Raw genomic sequence first — 16,532 nt, forward strand, 5'->3', positions numbered from 1 at the left:
TGAATTGTGACAAACACACTTAAGCTGAAAAGAAAAGAAAAATATTTCAGCCCATCAATTGTTTGTACTGCTCTTAATAAAGACAGCACACGTGTTGTGTACTTATAATTGCAGGGAGGGAACCAACGTGCAGTAAAAGAGCTTTGATAACTTATTTCTAAGAAGAGCACTAGACTAGGGAAAATTTTCAGAGAAGTTGAGAGGATGAAGAGGATTGAGAACACTGAGGCACCGGAAAACTGTATGCATGAGGGTGTCGTTGATGAAACTACCAATCAGCTTATCTGAAGATGTTGCAGAAAACATTTCAGCCCATGAGAAGGAGAAATGTTTTTAAATTTCTGAAGGCATGGAGTTTTCTGATCACCCAGCGATAAAGGTTAGTTATTAATCTGTTTCCTATTCTGTATGCCCAGACATTCCCAGATGCTCTCTTTCTGCAATTCCATGTCATCTGCATCTCTGCATATCTTTATCTCACAATGTATTTACATCTTCTTTGCCTACTCTCTATGCATCATCTGATGGGGTTGCTTCTTATGGGATGCTGAAGTCTGGAATATTACTCCAATATCAGAAAAAACATATAAAAATGTTGGTGCTAAAATTTGGAGTGGTAGAGAATCATGGGGGCAATTCGGAGTGAATTAGATTCTTTGGGAACCTAGGCACAAAAGTACACGAGACTCACAACTGAGAAAAAAGAGAAAGAGAATTTACCATAAATAAGCAGACAGACAGAAAGAGCTGACACAATGAATAAAGACCGACAACATTTTTATAAGAATTTCTCTCTTACATGCACAAGTAGCTAGTTTAAAATATTTCTGTCTGCTTCACAGGAAATTCAATAATGTCGTGTTATGGCTTCATTACACAGCTATTCTAAAGGGTCAAAAATGTCTTTGATCTACATCATTTGTATGAACTTCTAAATTACAATAATGCGTGCATGCAACTTGTGTTATTGTCATTTTATTTGTTTATTTTTCATTTTTCTTATTTCAGAATCCATATTCACACAAAAGAAGTCAGCTACTCATTGTGTGCCTTATATCACTTAACTTCTCTTGTTCTTGTTGTTATAGTATCATAGAAAATGAGGGTTGGAAGGGAGCTCAGGAGGTCATCTACTCCAAACCCCTGCTCAAAGCAGGACCATCCCCAACTATATCCATCACACCCAAGGCTTTGTCTAGCCAAGTCTTAAAAAGGAGATTCCACCGCCTCTCTGAGTAACCTGTTCTAGTGCTTTACTACCCTCCTAATGAGAAATTTTTTCCTAATATCCAACCTCTACTTCCCTTGCTGCAGTTTGAGGCCATTGCTCCTTGTCCTGTCATCTGCCCCCACTGAGAAGAGTCCAGCCCTATCCTCTTTGGAACTACCCTTCAGGTAGTTGAACACTGTTCTTAAATCCCCCTAGTCTCCTCTTCTCCAGAATAAATAAACCCAGTTCCCACAGCTTCAACTCCTAAGTCAATAATAATAATACTTATTATTGTTTCTAATAGGCAGCTAGAAATGAATAATGGTGGACCCTGGGATTGAAAATGAAACAGTTGTGGACATATTAGTACTTCTGGGTTTTGAGGATCATCATGAACTGCAGATTTTCCTCTTTCCACTCTTCTTAACATTGTACCTAGCAAGCATGGTGGGGAATATCCTCATTATAACTATTGTCTCAGCTGACCGCAACCTTCGCACACCTACGTACTTCTTCCTGGGTAACCTGTCCTTTCTGGAGGTCTTGTATTCATCAAACATAACCCCCAGGATGCTTATGGACCTATTAAGACATGATAAATACATTTCCTTTGGAGGCTGTATCCTGCAGTTATATATATTCTGTGCATTGGGAACTGTTGAGTGTTTTCTACTGATGTTAATGTCTTATGATCGGTACTTGGCCATCTGCAACCCTTTGCACTATGCAGACTTAATGAATTGGACTCTGTCTGTTAAGCTAGCAGTTGGCACATGGGTGTGGGGTTTGCTGCTGGCTGCTGGGTTGCTACTTATTTTGGGAAAATCTTTAACTCTTTGTGGCCTAAATGAAATCAATCATTATTTCTGTGACTTGCCACCCTTGCTAAAACTGTCGTGCTCTGACACGTTTATGGTGGAGGTAGCGATTTTTGTCTCAGCCGGTGTTGTGTTGCTGATCCCATTTCTCTTAACCATCACATCCTACATTCATATATCAGCCCTGTGCCTGATGTTTCCTACTGCCTTGCTTTGGGAATTTCAAGGAGACAATGTATTACTACACAGAGCTCTGTGGATGAAACAGGATGAGTTGGTTGATAATTAATCTGTGGAGGGAGAAACCCTGGAAGATCCCTATCCATGCCTGCAGCCAATCACATATCCTGGCTGAGTTTTTCCCAGGTATCTAGTAGACTGGCCTTGGCTGGGGGCCAGATTGACTCCCAGACAAAGCAACAGGCCCACTCTCCACTGATTGGCTTGGAGCACAAGCAGGAGCACATCCATCTGCTATCTATCACGCACCACCAGCTCTTAACCTGGTTGAACTGGGCAGAGAAGGCTGCTGAGTAGATGGATTGTCAGGCCTCCATATGTGCCAGTTCTTGAGGAGCACTTTAAGTAGGTTGCTGTTCATCCTCTTTTTGGTGTCCTGGGAATTTTTGGTTGCACTGTTTAATAGAAGACCTGCCCATTGTATAACATATAAACATGGTATGCACGGTATGTATAGGGCTGGAGGCTTCGCCAGGTAGGACAAGTATTCAGTGGGAAAAAAGCTTGTGCAGGAGTGTCTGCTGCCCTTTCCCAGCCCCACCTAGTCTCCACAGTAACCATGCAGCCTGTATGGAGCTCAGGGAAGCTGGCACAAGCATCTTCTGTTGGCATCATGCCTGCTCAGCATGCCCACTGTGCCCATTGCCATCCCAACACTTCTGCCAGTGCTGGAAATAATCACACAAGAGTGCAAATTCTGCTGACAATGTTTAATTGATTGCAAGAGAAGACCTCTCTACAAATCACCTTGTAGAACCTCATCCCAGACTCTGGCATCTGACACACATACGCATTTCCATGTGACTGACATCCCCATCATGATCTGTAGCATAGTTCACGTGGCTTCCAGGGACAGCTCTTGCTTCAACCATCAGCTGCTGACATAAGGGCTTCTCCTTGGCCTCCCTGGTTTGGAGAGGTTCCCGCATTAACCTGAATATATCTTTGGTGTGGTAGCTGCTGGCATGAAGGGAGAGCAAGGCATAGCCACAAGGAAGGCCTTTTGGTGCTTGGAAGTCCACGAGCTTATTCCCTGGGTGTTGTCCTTCACTTGTTATACAAATGTCTGAAGTCAGGTTGGCCATCAAGGTCTACTGATGATACCTCTTCCATCCAACCAACCATGAGCACAAGCTTACAATGCCTGCAAAACAAAGCACATGTCTGGATCTATTCTGAAGACTGGCTAATAGCCATAGGTGGCTGTAGTACCAGTGAAAATGCCAGGGCAAGAGTGGCACAGTGACTTCCACCAAAGTCCTTCCCACAAACATTTTATCAGTCATTCCCACCCAACTGAACGTGCAATGGGTGCTTTGCTCAGGGCTGAGGAAACCCAAAGAAACTACAGACACTTTCAGTAGCCTCCTGCTGATGGAGAAGTGGCAGTGCATTCAAACACTCACTAAGCCCCAACTGGAAGGGTGACTGGTGTACATGCCAATCCCATGACTTTCTGGATCATGCACAAATGCCGGGAAGACTGGGCTCAGGACACATGTGAGGTCTGCTCATACACTAAGAGAAATGTAAAAAGTGCTCTTTTTTCTTTTTCTCTTCCACTACAAACAGAGTCCTGTGTTCTGACTCCCTCCTTCAGACCTCGCATACAATCACAGAGGCAAAGAAATAAAGCAGCCCCTGAAGAAAGTAATCAGGGAATATGTGGTATATTTTATGAAACATATTTTATGAAAAAGGGATCTAATGTTGACTCAAGAGTCTTCAAGTGAAGGACAAACCACTATGTCGGTTGGTAAATTGTTCTTTACCTTTACTGTTAATAGCTCTCTCATATGCAGAAATAAGGCAACTTAGATAACTGAGAGCTCAGACTAAGCTTCAGTAGATTTCGGTTTTAAATGTGGTTTTTGTCCCTGGCCAGCTGGTTAGTTTTGGCAAATTACTTCCTCTCTATCTAACTTAGTTGCCTGCCTATAAAATGGGGGTTATGGCCATGAGCTCTTTCTTCAAGCACTTTGGGTAGAAACCTATTACCCCAGATAGCTGATTAAGAGGCTGGTAAGTACAATTTCTGTAGCTATGTGCCTAATTGCAATTACATAATTACGTTGCAGAATCTCCACCCTTGGAGGTTTTTAAGATCTGGCTAGACACAGCCTTGGCTGGGATGCTGTAGTTGGGGGATGATCCTACTTTGAGCAGGGGGTTGGACTAGATGCGACTTCTTAAAGTCCCTTCCAACCCTAACTTTCTACGATCTATGTATATAGATGAATTGCATGGCTATGTTTTAACCATGTAAATTGGCTGTGCAGCCATTGAACATGCTGCATGGAGCTACACATCCTCTCCAGAGAGATGTGTGGTAGCTATCTGCACTCTTGGGCAATTTTGTTACACACCCTTATCTGTCCACAGCCTACATGGGCCCTGGATAGTCTAGAAAACATATCTGTGCTAAAAGCACAGCTACCAGGACTTTGCCAGTCGTTCCATATGTAGCTGCTGACTGTTGAGCAGCCTATTCATGAAAGAGGACCCCAGGGCCATGTGTGGCTGTAGAGAGAAAAGAAAATAGGCATAGTGTCATTCTGGATGGCCAGGTCTGGGGGTCACCCAGGGTTAGAAGAAGAAACTAATATCTGAGGGGAGTATGCAAAGTCTGAGTCTAAGGGAGTGAAGAAGCTACCTGGGGAAAAGAGTCAGAGATCCAGAGGGTCAGGCAAAGCATAGGGTCAGGAGGCCAGCCAGGTTGGGTATCCAGGAGATCAAACCAGAGTCAGGTTAGGTACCCAAAGGTCCAGACCAAATTCAGGGCTCATGGGCAGGCTGACTCAGGTAGCCAGGGAATCCATCAGAGAACCTGTAGAGGCACTAGCCAAGGGAGAGGCAGCCTGAGCACAACATCAAGACAGCATTGCTACCCAGATACTTCTTTTAGGGTAGGGATTTTTTTAATAGAGAGGGGCAAAGAATCCACTGACATCCTGAGCCGGTGTCTTATCTCTCTATATGAGAGCTGCTCTGATAATGTGCCCTCTGCCCCTGTGCTAGGAGCTGATTTGACAATCTGCCTGCTACAATGCCCTAGGAAGAGTAGCAGGTTTTCCCTGGCCAGGGCAGAAAGGTGCCCAGGTATAGTTCTGTAGCCTTCCAGTGTGCAGAGCCTCTGCCTTGACACAGCTTCCAGACAGTTGCTGGCACATTGGAGGAATGATCTATGAGTGCACCCTTTGTCTGGAAGTACATGGTGTGTATGTTGGGGAGTGGGGAGATGTCCTGAAATCATTGCCTATCCTCACTGCACAGATATCCAGAGCAGGTGCACTGCCCTCCTGTTTCCTCTGTGGGAGAGTAGACATGACTAGCATTGCCCTCCATAGATATCTGCGCAGCTCTGAGGCTTCACAAGATAACCAAGTTCATCCTTTGACTCAAGGCAGAATCATCCCTATCTAAACCACCTTGCACAAGTGTTTATCAATTTTTTTCTTAATGTTTTAGAAACAAACCCTCACACCTACCTACCAGGCTTAAAACCTGAAATATCAAACACCCTTTAATTTGCCACAAACAAAGCTGGGGAGTGAGTGTGCTATCAATTAAGTGCTACTGCAAGAGTGAAAAAAGAGTTTGTTAAAATATGCTCAAGAGAACGAAGGAAGAGGACCACACCACCTAGTACAGAAGAAGGCAAACCCCCTCATCATCCATGGAAAAAGCTGACCATGGGGTAAAATTCCTTCCTGACCCTCTTCCCTTTCCCTACCTCCTTCCTAAAATGTTAAGCCAATAACTGTACACAATACTCTAGGTCTGGCAGAGCCAGTGTGGAGGGGAAAGATATCTTCATCTCTTGTATCTTGAGCCTAAAACTCTTGTTGATATAGCTCCAAATTACAAGTACTTTTTTGTGTGCATCACATTACTCACACATGGTGTATCTCTGATCCACTAAAACCACCTGATTCATCTCAGCAATGCTGCTACCCAGGCAGTTGTCTCCTATTCTGTATTTTGCATGTCATGTTTCTTTCTTAGATGCAGCACCTCATGTAGGTCTGCTCTTAACTTTATTCTACTGTCTCTAGCCCAGCTCCCAAGCCTATTTTTGGTGGTGTCTCAGTGCCTCCATAAATAAAACTGTAGCCACTAGAGTAGGAAAGAGCCCTCCTATGTTGGCAGGCACAGCTTATATAGAAAACACAAAGTAAAACTCTACCTGCATTGGTGTGAGCTGATTCAACAGAAAGTACCAGAAGGTAACTTAAGATTCACACATGCAGATTCATCACATTCACATAGCTCATATGATCGAGATCCTTTTTAATTTCAGTTCTATCTTTGGATGAGTTTGCAGTCCTTCCCAGCTTCCTGTCATCTCCAATCTTGATCTGGAAGCTTTCTCCTCCAGCTTGTAAATCACTAATAAACATGTTAAACATTACTGGGCCCAGGACAGATTCCTGTAGGATCCCACTTGAAACCTCCTGCCACTCAAAAATTAATCCATTTATCATTAGATGTTGTGAACAGTTATTGAACCAATTACTGGCTTCTAGTAATTTTATGATAAAGTCATGTGGGACTATATCCGTAGCCTTACTGAAGTCCAAATAGACTATGTTCACTGCATTCACTGGTGGTAGTTTGGCCAAACTACCTTTCTGCCCTGTTCTGTAGCTCAAGCGCCTGTGTGCTGAGCTAACAAGCACAAAGATGTGAGTTCAAGACTGGGTATAAACCATTAAATGTGAACCTAGGCACCAAAACTTTTGATTGCAGAGCTGCTGGCCACTATCTTTGAAAACTTGTGGTAACTGGGAGAGATCCTGGACAACTAGAAAAGGGCAAATCTAGTGCCCATCCAGGGATCCACTTGGCAGTCTTATCTCAGTCCCTGGAAAAATCATGGAAGCGGTCCCCAAGGAATCAATTTCTAAGCAGCTGGAGGAGAAGATGGTGACTGATTAGGAACAGTCAGCATGGATTCACCAAGGGCAAGTCATACCTGACTGCCTTCTATGACAAGATGATTGGCTCTGTGGATATAAGACGAACAGTAGATATGATATACCTTGACTCAAGACAAGGCTTTTGATATGGTCTCCCACACCATTTTCACAAGCAAGCTAAGGAAGTATGAATTGGATAAATGGTCTGTAAGGCAGATAGAAAACTGGCTGGATAATTGGGTTCAAAGGATAGTAATTAATGGTTTAATGTGTAGTTGAGAGCTGGTATCAAGTGGAGTATTCCAGGGGTTGGTCCTAGGGCTGATTTTATTCAATATCTTCATCCATGACCTATAAGATGGCATAGAGCGTGCCCACAGCAAGGCTGCAGATGCCATCAAGCTGTGGGAAGTAGCAGATACACTAAAAGGTAGGGCTAGGATTCAGAGTGACCTGGAGGACAAATTGGAGGATTGGACCAAAAGAAAACTCATGAGGTTCTACCTTGGGGGTCTTCAAGAGGAGACTGGACAAGCACCTAGCTGGGGTCGTCTGACCCCAGTGCTTTTTCCTGCCCAGGGCAGGGGGTCGGACTTGATGATCTACCAAGGTCCCTCCCAACCCTAACATCTATGAATCTATGAATCTATGAATAAGGACAAGTGCAAAGTCCTGCACTTAGGACAGAACAATCCCATGCACCAGTATATACTGGGGACTGACTGGCTGGGCAGCAGCTCTGCAGAACAGGATTTGGGGCTACAGTGAACAATAAGCTGAATATGAACCAGCAGTGTGCCCTTGTTGCCAAGAAGGCTAACAGCATACTGGGCCACGTTGGTAGGTGTGTTGCCAGTAGGTCAAGGGGAGTGATTTTTCCCCTCATTTCAGCACCAGTGAGGCCAAATGTGGGGTACTGTGTCCAATTTGTGTCCCCTGCCCCTACAGAAAGGATGTGGACAAATTGGAGACAGTCCAGCAGAGGACAACAAAAATGGTGAGGGAGACTAGGGCACATGACTTCTAAGGAGAGGCTAAAGGAACTGGACTTATTTAGTCTGGAGCAGAGAAGACTGACAGGGGATTTAATAGCAGCCTTTAACTCCCTGCAGGGTGGTACCAAAGAGGATGCAACTGGGCTGTTCTCAGTGATGTTAAACGTGATTAAAAAAATGACCCTTAGTCAAGGTTATACATGTACACACTCAATTTTAATAACTCAATAGTATCAGCAGCATTAAAATATTCTCTCTCTTGGGATTTCCCATTTAAAAAGAAAAACCATGATATAAGGAAATACTAGCTGAGAAATCATGCAGATGGGCATCTAAGCAAACATTCCTAATTTCCTCACCATCACCCTGCCCCACCCCACCCCCCGTGCATCCATCTGCCCAAGTACTGCCAAATACCTATCCTGAAGAAAAAAAGCCCGCTGACTGACTGATGGGAAGTATGCTTTTAAGAAACACAGGTAAGCTCTCATCCCACAGAACACCTTTGATTCCCTGAAATCCACTACAGACTTGTCTCTGCTATTGATTTGACAAGGAAGGTGATGAATTACCACAGGGACCCAGTTTCAGTAGCAAAATAGCACGTAAGGAAGCTTTGTGCCTAGCATCCCATCCAGCAAACTTTGACCATGGAGGACTATTAACCAAGTTCACATTCATTGGTGACCTGAATTAGCAGGTGCATTAGCACAGGAGAAGAGCAAGGTTAATCTTAACTTGCTGGAGCTGTAGCAACATACCTTGAGCACTTTCACACCAAGCTCCTTTGAGATGGGAAAGTTGGTAGCATCAACTTCTAAGTATAGGAAGTCTAATTGCAATTAAGATGATTTAAATCTAGAGGAACTTTACTTACATCAGTGAAGATGGTGTGGGTTGCACCCTGCTTTACCTGGTGAACATATTTATCAGTTATACTACACACACACACACACACACACACACACACACATATATATATATATATATATATATATATATATCAATGCAGAAAAAGATAATTAAATAACACTTATGAGAAAAAGATGGACACTTGCTTCCCAGTGAATATTTTACAGACAATAACTTTCCCAAGGCCAACTTTGATCTCCTTATTTCTCATGCTGTAAATGACAGGGTTGACCATTGGCGGCAATATGGCATAAAGGACAGATTCTATGAGATCCAGAATGGATGGAGTGCTGGAAGTTGGTTTCAAGTAAGCTGAAATGCCAGTGAGAAGAAACAAGGAGACCACAATGAGGTGAGGAACACAGGTGGAGAAGGCTTTATGCTGGCTCTGCTCTGAAGGGATTCTTGGTACTGCAGTAAATATCTGAACATACGAAACAATGATGAAAACAAAACAGATCAAAAATAAACACGCACTAAAGACAATAATCCCAACTTCACTGAGATAGGAGTCAGAGCGGGAGTGCTGGAGCAGCTGGGGGACATCACAGAAAAACATGTTGATGATGTTGGAGTGGCAGAAAGGTAACCGAAAAGTGTTACCAGTGTGCAGTGCAGAGTAGGGAATGGCACTGACCCATGCACTGACTGACATCTGGACACAAGCTCTCCTGTTCATGATGGTCTCATAATGCAGTGGTTTGCAGATGGCAATGTATCGATCATAAGCCATGATGGTGAGGAAGGCAAAGTTGGCTGTAGCAAAGAAAAAGAAGAGGAAAACTTGGGCAACACATCCAGCATAGGAAATCAACCTGGTGTTCCACAGGGAATTGCCCATGGATTTGGGGACAATGACAGAGATGGTTCCCAGGTCTAGGATGGACAAATTCATGAGGAAGAAGTACATGGGAGTGTGAAGGTGGTGGTCGAGGGCTACCACCATGATAACGAGGAGATTCCCTATCAGAGCTGCCAGGTACGCTGCTAGAAAGATGGCAAAGTGTAAAAGCTGCAGCTCCCGGACGTTAGAAAATTCCAGGAGGAGGAACTCGGTTACAGTGATTTGGTTGGACATTGCCTTCTTCAAACCATTGTATGATGCCTGTGGAGGGAACAAAAAGCTCAGCAATCAGTATCAGAATGGCTCTGATTCTCCTGTCAAAATCATCTCACACGCTCACTTTCAAATACACACAGGATCAACTGGAGCCAAATCTTTAGTCTTCAGGAAAAGTTTGGTTTTGAAGGAATATTTTGATTTGGATACAAAACAGCAATAGTGTTATTCAGCAGGCACTATTAGACAGATGACAATCTTGCTATCAGCTAGGAGATGTAAACTCACTACACTTTTAAAATTTGTGTTGTATTCAGGTTCATTATGAAACTACTGTTACATGGTAGAACTTCTGTAGCGTTCACAGGGCTGAGTCACCTGCAGCATCTGTCCCAAAACTCGGCTGGAAAAAATAAGAGCAAATACAACCTTTAGGTTTAAACCTTCAGGTAAAAAGGGTCCCAACCCCATTGTGAAAAAAAACCATACAGTGTGTCTAGCAAACAGTAACAGTAATGTTTCAACATGGCATCGCTCCATCTTCCCGAGGATATACCACACAGGACCTGCTTGTAAGAAATAATTCCACACCAAAGGTTTGCATGCAGACTGACTGCCACCTGTTTGCAAACTAGCATATGGGGCTGCATAAGAGCTGGATTGTCATCTCTATGTGAAAAGGAGGTACTACTATCACTCGGATACTTCTGCTCTGTATAACCAAGCTGTCACTTTGCCACCAGGACCAAAAGCAGGATTTTGGAGGGAGTCTGCCTTACTCCGGTGATTGCTACACAGCAGTTGGGTTTAGCCTGCAGTAACAGGGCCAAAAACACAGAATCTCAGCCTCACTGACTTTCTTTATGCCCTTCGCTTCCAATTCTGTGTATTCAGACTTGAAGCAACTTACCGTGCTGGTCTTTGTGGGGGTTTCCACAAGCTTCTGTTGCATTTGGTCCTCTGCTGTCAGTATTCGTTGCTCATTACCCAGCTCTCAATCTATCTAGTCTCTCTTGCCTCTGCCACTATAGCTTCTAGATAATAAAGACAAGGATGATTTGGTTCAAATCTATTTCTGTCTACAGATGAACTGGCTGTAGCTGCCTCTGAGTCTCCTGTACTGAAAGGGCAGAAGATGCAGTAAGGTGATTTATTTGTGTCACTCTCCTAAGGGCTTGTGGGACCCACTCCCTAGAGCTCTTCATTGTTCAGAAGCAGAGGCCCCAAAGTAAACACTCCTGATTTAATGGTTTTTAAAGTCAGAATGACCATCCTGGGTCTGTAGTTTGACCTACTGTAAGGCACAGGTCACAAGTTTCATCCAGGGTTCCCTGGCTCCTAGCTCAATGTAAGTTTGGGGACATATTGACAAAGGTTTTTAGGCACCCACAGATGCTGTGAGATGTTCAGCTGAATGTAGAAAGCTCCATGAGCTGGTTGGCTAGTTCCTTTTGTTTAAGTGGTGCTTAAAATCACAATAGCTGCTTACCTAAATCTCTAGATATCTCAATGCCTATGGAAACCTGGTCCTGAATCTATGGCATCCTTTATACCCTTTCTCAATAAGGGGCAAACTGCCATGACTCAGATTGCAACCACTATGGGGTAAAACCATGCACAGAGGTAGTTATCACAAACTAGGGAAATCTCCTCCTCCTCTACTTCTGGGAGACTTATTTTTCCTATCCCTTTAGGTTCCTTGAAAATCATAGTCTAACTTGACAGCAAGACAAACCAGGCACCAGGTACTGGGCAGAAGAAGCTAAAATGATTAGGGCTTGTGAGATCTAAGCACAATGCTGTAATGAAGGCCAGATAAAGTTTGCCTACAAAGATTCCTAAGCACCCAAAATGCACCTTCTGTACATGTTCAGAAGCAATGAAATTCAATCACCTAACTGCATGTTTCCTTTCTAGGCTCCACTGTAATCCATGTTAATGCTGGGAGTGTGCCTCATCCTGTGGAGGAATCTCATCCTATAGTTGCTTTCCAAGCATGGCTAAGTCACACAGACAGCTGTGAGCTTAGTGTACCAACTTTTAGCACAAAGGATTAGTGGTTGGAGCACTCACCCACCAAGTGGGAGACCTGAGTGTCAGGCCCTTCTGCAGCAGTGTCTATTGAGTCTGCAAAGCGCTGGAGTCAAATGTTTTGGGACAGAGGAATCGAGGAAAGGAAGGATCTTGAGGAAAGAAAGGAGGGGGAGCAGCAGGGTAAGGACTCTGGACTTCAGAAAAGCAGACTTGGACTCCCTCGGGGAACTAAGGGGCCGGATCCTCTGGGAAGCCATGGGTCCTCCTGGACTCAATTGCATTTTAAAGAAATCTTAGTGAGAGAGCAAGAACAAAGTATCCCAGTGCACAGGAAGACTAGCAAGTACAGCAGAAGACCAGCTTGGCTTAGCAGGAAACTTCAGTGAGACAAAACACAAAAAGGAAGGGTATAAGAAGGGGAAACTTGAACAAACAACTAGGGAGGAGTATATTATATATTATATATTGCTTGGACATGCAGAGATGAAATCAGAAAAAACCAAAACACAATTGGAGCTGCAGCTAGCAAGGAATGTGACAGTTAACTAGAAGGGTTTCTACAAGTATGTTAGCAACACCAGGAAGATTAGGGAAAGGGTGGGTCCTTTACTGAATGGGGAAGGCAACCTGGTGACAGAAAATGCAGGAAAGGCTGAAGTGCTCAATGCCTTTTTCACATCTGCCTTCAAAGGAGAGGTCAACTGCCAGACCACTGCACCTGGCAGTACAATTTGGGGAGGAGGAGAGCAGGCAACAATGGTGAAATAACAGGTTAGGGACTATTTAGAAAAACTGGATGTGTACAAGTCCATGGGGCCCAATGAAATGCACCCAAGGGTGCTGAGAGAGTTGGCCAAAGTGACCGCAGAACCACTGGGCGTTATCTTTGAAAACTCATGGCGATCGAGGGAGGTCCAGAAAAGGACAAATATAGTGCCCATCTTTAAGAAAAAGGAGGAGGAGCATCTGAGGAACTACAGACCAGTCAGCCTCGCCTCAGTCCCTGGAAAAATCATGATATTCTCAAGAAGGGGAGGAGGGAGGAACTGGGAAACTATAGGCCAGTTGGTCTCACCTCTATCCTTGGGAAAACTCTGGAAAAAAATCATTAAGGATCACATTTGTGGGAGCCCAGCAGGGAAAATATTTCTGAAAGGAAATCAGCACGGTGCTCTATTTACTAGGGTACCCCCCGGAGTAACTAGAACCAGCAGCCACAAACTGATGGAGAGATTTAGGTTGGACATTAGAAAGAACTTCTTCACAATAAGGGTTGCCAAAATCTGGAATAGGTTTCCAAGGGAGGTGATGCTCTCCCCTACCTTGGGGGTCTTCAAGAGGGGACTGGACAACAACCTAGCTTTGGTCATCTGACCCCAGTGCTCTTTCCTGCCCTGGGTTCGGACTCAACGATCTACTGAGGTCCCTTCCAGCCCTAATATCTATGAATCTATGAATAGGGGGTAAGGAAGCTGAGAAGCAGGGGAGTGGCAGTGGGGAGGGATAGGAGGGAAGTTGGGGAAGAAATACACGATGTTGCTGGTGTTCATGGAGATTGTGAATGCAGGATGGGCAGTTGGTTTGGGTTGGGAGTGGGGGCACTGTCCTTGAGCACACCCACTGGATTGGATTCCCCCAAAGGACTGGTCACCCCTCCAGCATTTATCTAGATTATAGGTGAACCTAAAAGGGAAATAGGCTCCTAGGTGATTAAATTGCATTGCTTCCGAAGGTGTACAGAAACTAAATCTTAGGTGCTTAGGAATCACTGAGGGCAAACTTTATCTGGCCTTCATTGCAGCATTTGACTTGGATCTCACTTAGACCTAGTCATCTTAACTTCTTCTCTCAGTGCCTGGTGCCTGGCTGCTCTTGCTATCATGTCTGACTGTGATTTTCAAGGATTCTATAAGAACAGGAAATTAAAGAAGTGTCCCTGAAAAAAATAAGGGGGAAGACTTGCTACTTCATGATAACTTGGTGCATGTTTGGTACAACCTGACTCGTGGCAGTTTGCCCCTTTTAGAGAGAGAGTATAAATGATGACATACATTCAGGATCGGGTATCATAGGCACTGAGATTCTTAAAGATTTAGGTAAACAGATCATGGGATTTAAAACAGCTCCTAAGCGAAGGAAACTAGCCAAACAGCTTACGTAGCTTGCTAAATTCAACTGAGCATCTGTCTGCATGTGGGTGCAAAAAATCCACTATCGATCCATCCCACAGGATACATAGAAGCAGGGAGCCCTGGGTGAAACCTATGACCTGTGCTTTACAGTAGATCAAACAACAGATTCACAATTGTCTCTTTATCTTTAAAAACAATTCTTTCAAGGGTGTTTGCCTCTGGGCCTCTGCTTTGGAGCTATCCAGAGCTCAGGGGAATGAGTCTCACAAGCCCTTACAAGAGGGACACAGATAAAGCACCTTACTGCAGCTTTTGTTCTTTCATGCCAGGGATGCTCAGAGGCAGTGACACCCAGTTCATCTGTACACAGAAATAGGCTTGAATCAAACATCAGTGCCTGGCTTCTAGAAACACAGTGGCAGAAGAAAGAGTATTTAAGTAGGTTGAGAGCTGTGTACTGAGCAAAGGATCCTGTCGGCGAAGCTTGTGGAAAAAACTCACAAAAACCATCTTAAGTTGCTTCAAGTCTGAACGCATAGAATGGGAAGCTAGGGACAGAAAGAAAGTCAATGAGATTGGGATTATGTGTCTGGCCAGGTTGCTGCAAGCAGAAACCAAATGCTGTGCATAAATGAGAAGAGCATTGAAGTAGTAAGGTAGACTCCCTCCCAAATTCAGCTTTTGGTGCAGGGGACAGAGTGGTTATACAGAGCAGAAGTATGAGAGAGATAGTAGTATATCTGCTTTTCACATAGCGATGACAATCCAGCTGGTATGTAGCACCATATGTTAGTCTGCAACCAGGTGGCAGTCAGTCTGTGCACAAACCTTGGGGGTGGAATTATTATATAGAAGCTCATACTATTGAGATAAATATCAAATAGTATGAGCTTGTATGTAATAATATATTATATGTAATAATAAACATAATAATGTAACAATATATAATATATATATGATATGTAATTATATATATATATATATATATATATATACACATACATACACACACACATAAGTACACACACACCCTTGAAGGAGGAGGAGTGACATGTGAGTGTTTGGAAGATAGTTTGTGAGATGTTTCTGACAGGAGAATCAGAGCCTTTGAGCTTTATTTTTCGGATCCTGACCACTGCCCTTGTTCTTTCCACCACAGGCATCCCCCAATGGACTGAAAAAGGCAATGTCCAACCAAACCACTGTAACCAAGTTCCTCCTCCTGGAATTTTCTGACAGCCGGGAGCTGCAGCTTTTACACTTTGCCATCTTTCTAGCAACGTACCTGGCAGCTCTGATAGGGAATCTCCTCGTTATCATGGTGGTAGCCCTCGACCACCACCTTCACACTCCCATGTATTTCTTCCTCCTGAATTTGTCCATCCTAGACCTGGGAAGCATCTCTGTCATTGTCCCCAAATCCATGGGCAATTCCCTGTGGAACACCAGGTTCATTTCCTATGCTGGATGTGTTGCCCAAGTTTTCCTTTTCTTCTTCTTCGGTACAGCCAACTTTGCCTTCCTTACCATCATGGCATACGATCGATACATTGCCATCTGCAAACCACTGCATTATGAGACCATCATGAACAGGAGTGCTTGTGTCCAGATGGCAGTCAGTGCATGGGTCAGTGCCATTCCCTACTCTGCACTGCACACTGGTAACACTTTTCGGTTACCTTTCTGCCACTCCAACATCATCAACAAGTTTTTCTGTGATGTCCCCCAGCTGCTCCAGCTCTCCTGCTCTGACTCCTATCTCAGTGAGTTTGGGATTCTTATCTTTAGTGCCTGTTTATATTTAATCTGTTTTAGTTTCATTGTTGTATCATATGTTCAGATCTTCAGTGTGGTACTGAGAATCCCTTCAAACCAGGGCTGGCATAAAGCTTTCTCAACCTGTATTCCTCACCTTGTTGTGGTCTCCTTGCTTATTTTCACTGGCATGGTTGCATACATGAAGCCCACATCCAACTCCCCATCAGGTCTGGATCTCATGGGGGATGTTCTGTATGCCGTACTGCCACCAATAGTCAATCCAATCATCTACAGCATTAGGAACAAGGAAATCAAAGCTGCCCTTGGGAAATATATTGCCTGGAATTTATTCAATTTAAAGAAAGAGCCCATCTTTTTCTCATAAGTGTCGTTTGATTATCTTTTTCTGCGTATAGGTATTTAACCGGTAGATAAGTCCGCAAAAGTAAGGCAA

The 16,532-nt window shown here is 43.9% G+C and overlaps 2 protein-coding genes across 2 annotated transcripts; one reads left to right on the plus strand and one right to left on the minus strand.

The window, feature by feature from the left end:
• Positions 1-601: 601 nt before the first annotated feature.
• On the minus strand, positions 602-10,172 carry LOC132243791 (olfactory receptor 14A16-like). The gene is made up of 3 exons (XM_059714180.1): positions 9,264-10,172; positions 1,721-1,744; positions 602-664 (listed from the first exon to the last, which is right to left on the minus strand). Exons 1-3 carry the CDS (start codon positions 10,170-10,172, stop codon positions 602-604), a joined length of 996 nt encoding a protein of 331 aa, XP_059570163.1.
• A 5,334-nt stretch (positions 10,173-15,506) lies between these two features.
• Positions 15,507-16,463, plus strand: LOC132243792 (olfactory receptor 14I1-like). Its single transcript, XM_059714181.1, has one exon. The coding sequence runs from the start codon at positions 15,507-15,509 to the stop codon at positions 16,461-16,463; it is 957 nt and encodes a 318-aa protein (XP_059570164.1).
• Positions 16,464-16,532: the final 69 nt, after the last annotated feature.

Source organism: Alligator mississippiensis, chromosome 11 (genome assembly GCF_030867095.1).
Source record: "Alligator mississippiensis isolate rAllMis1 chromosome 11, rAllMis1, whole genome shotgun sequence".
In the NCBI taxonomy this organism is placed as follows: Eukaryota; Metazoa; Chordata; order Crocodylia; family Alligatoridae; genus Alligator; species Alligator mississippiensis.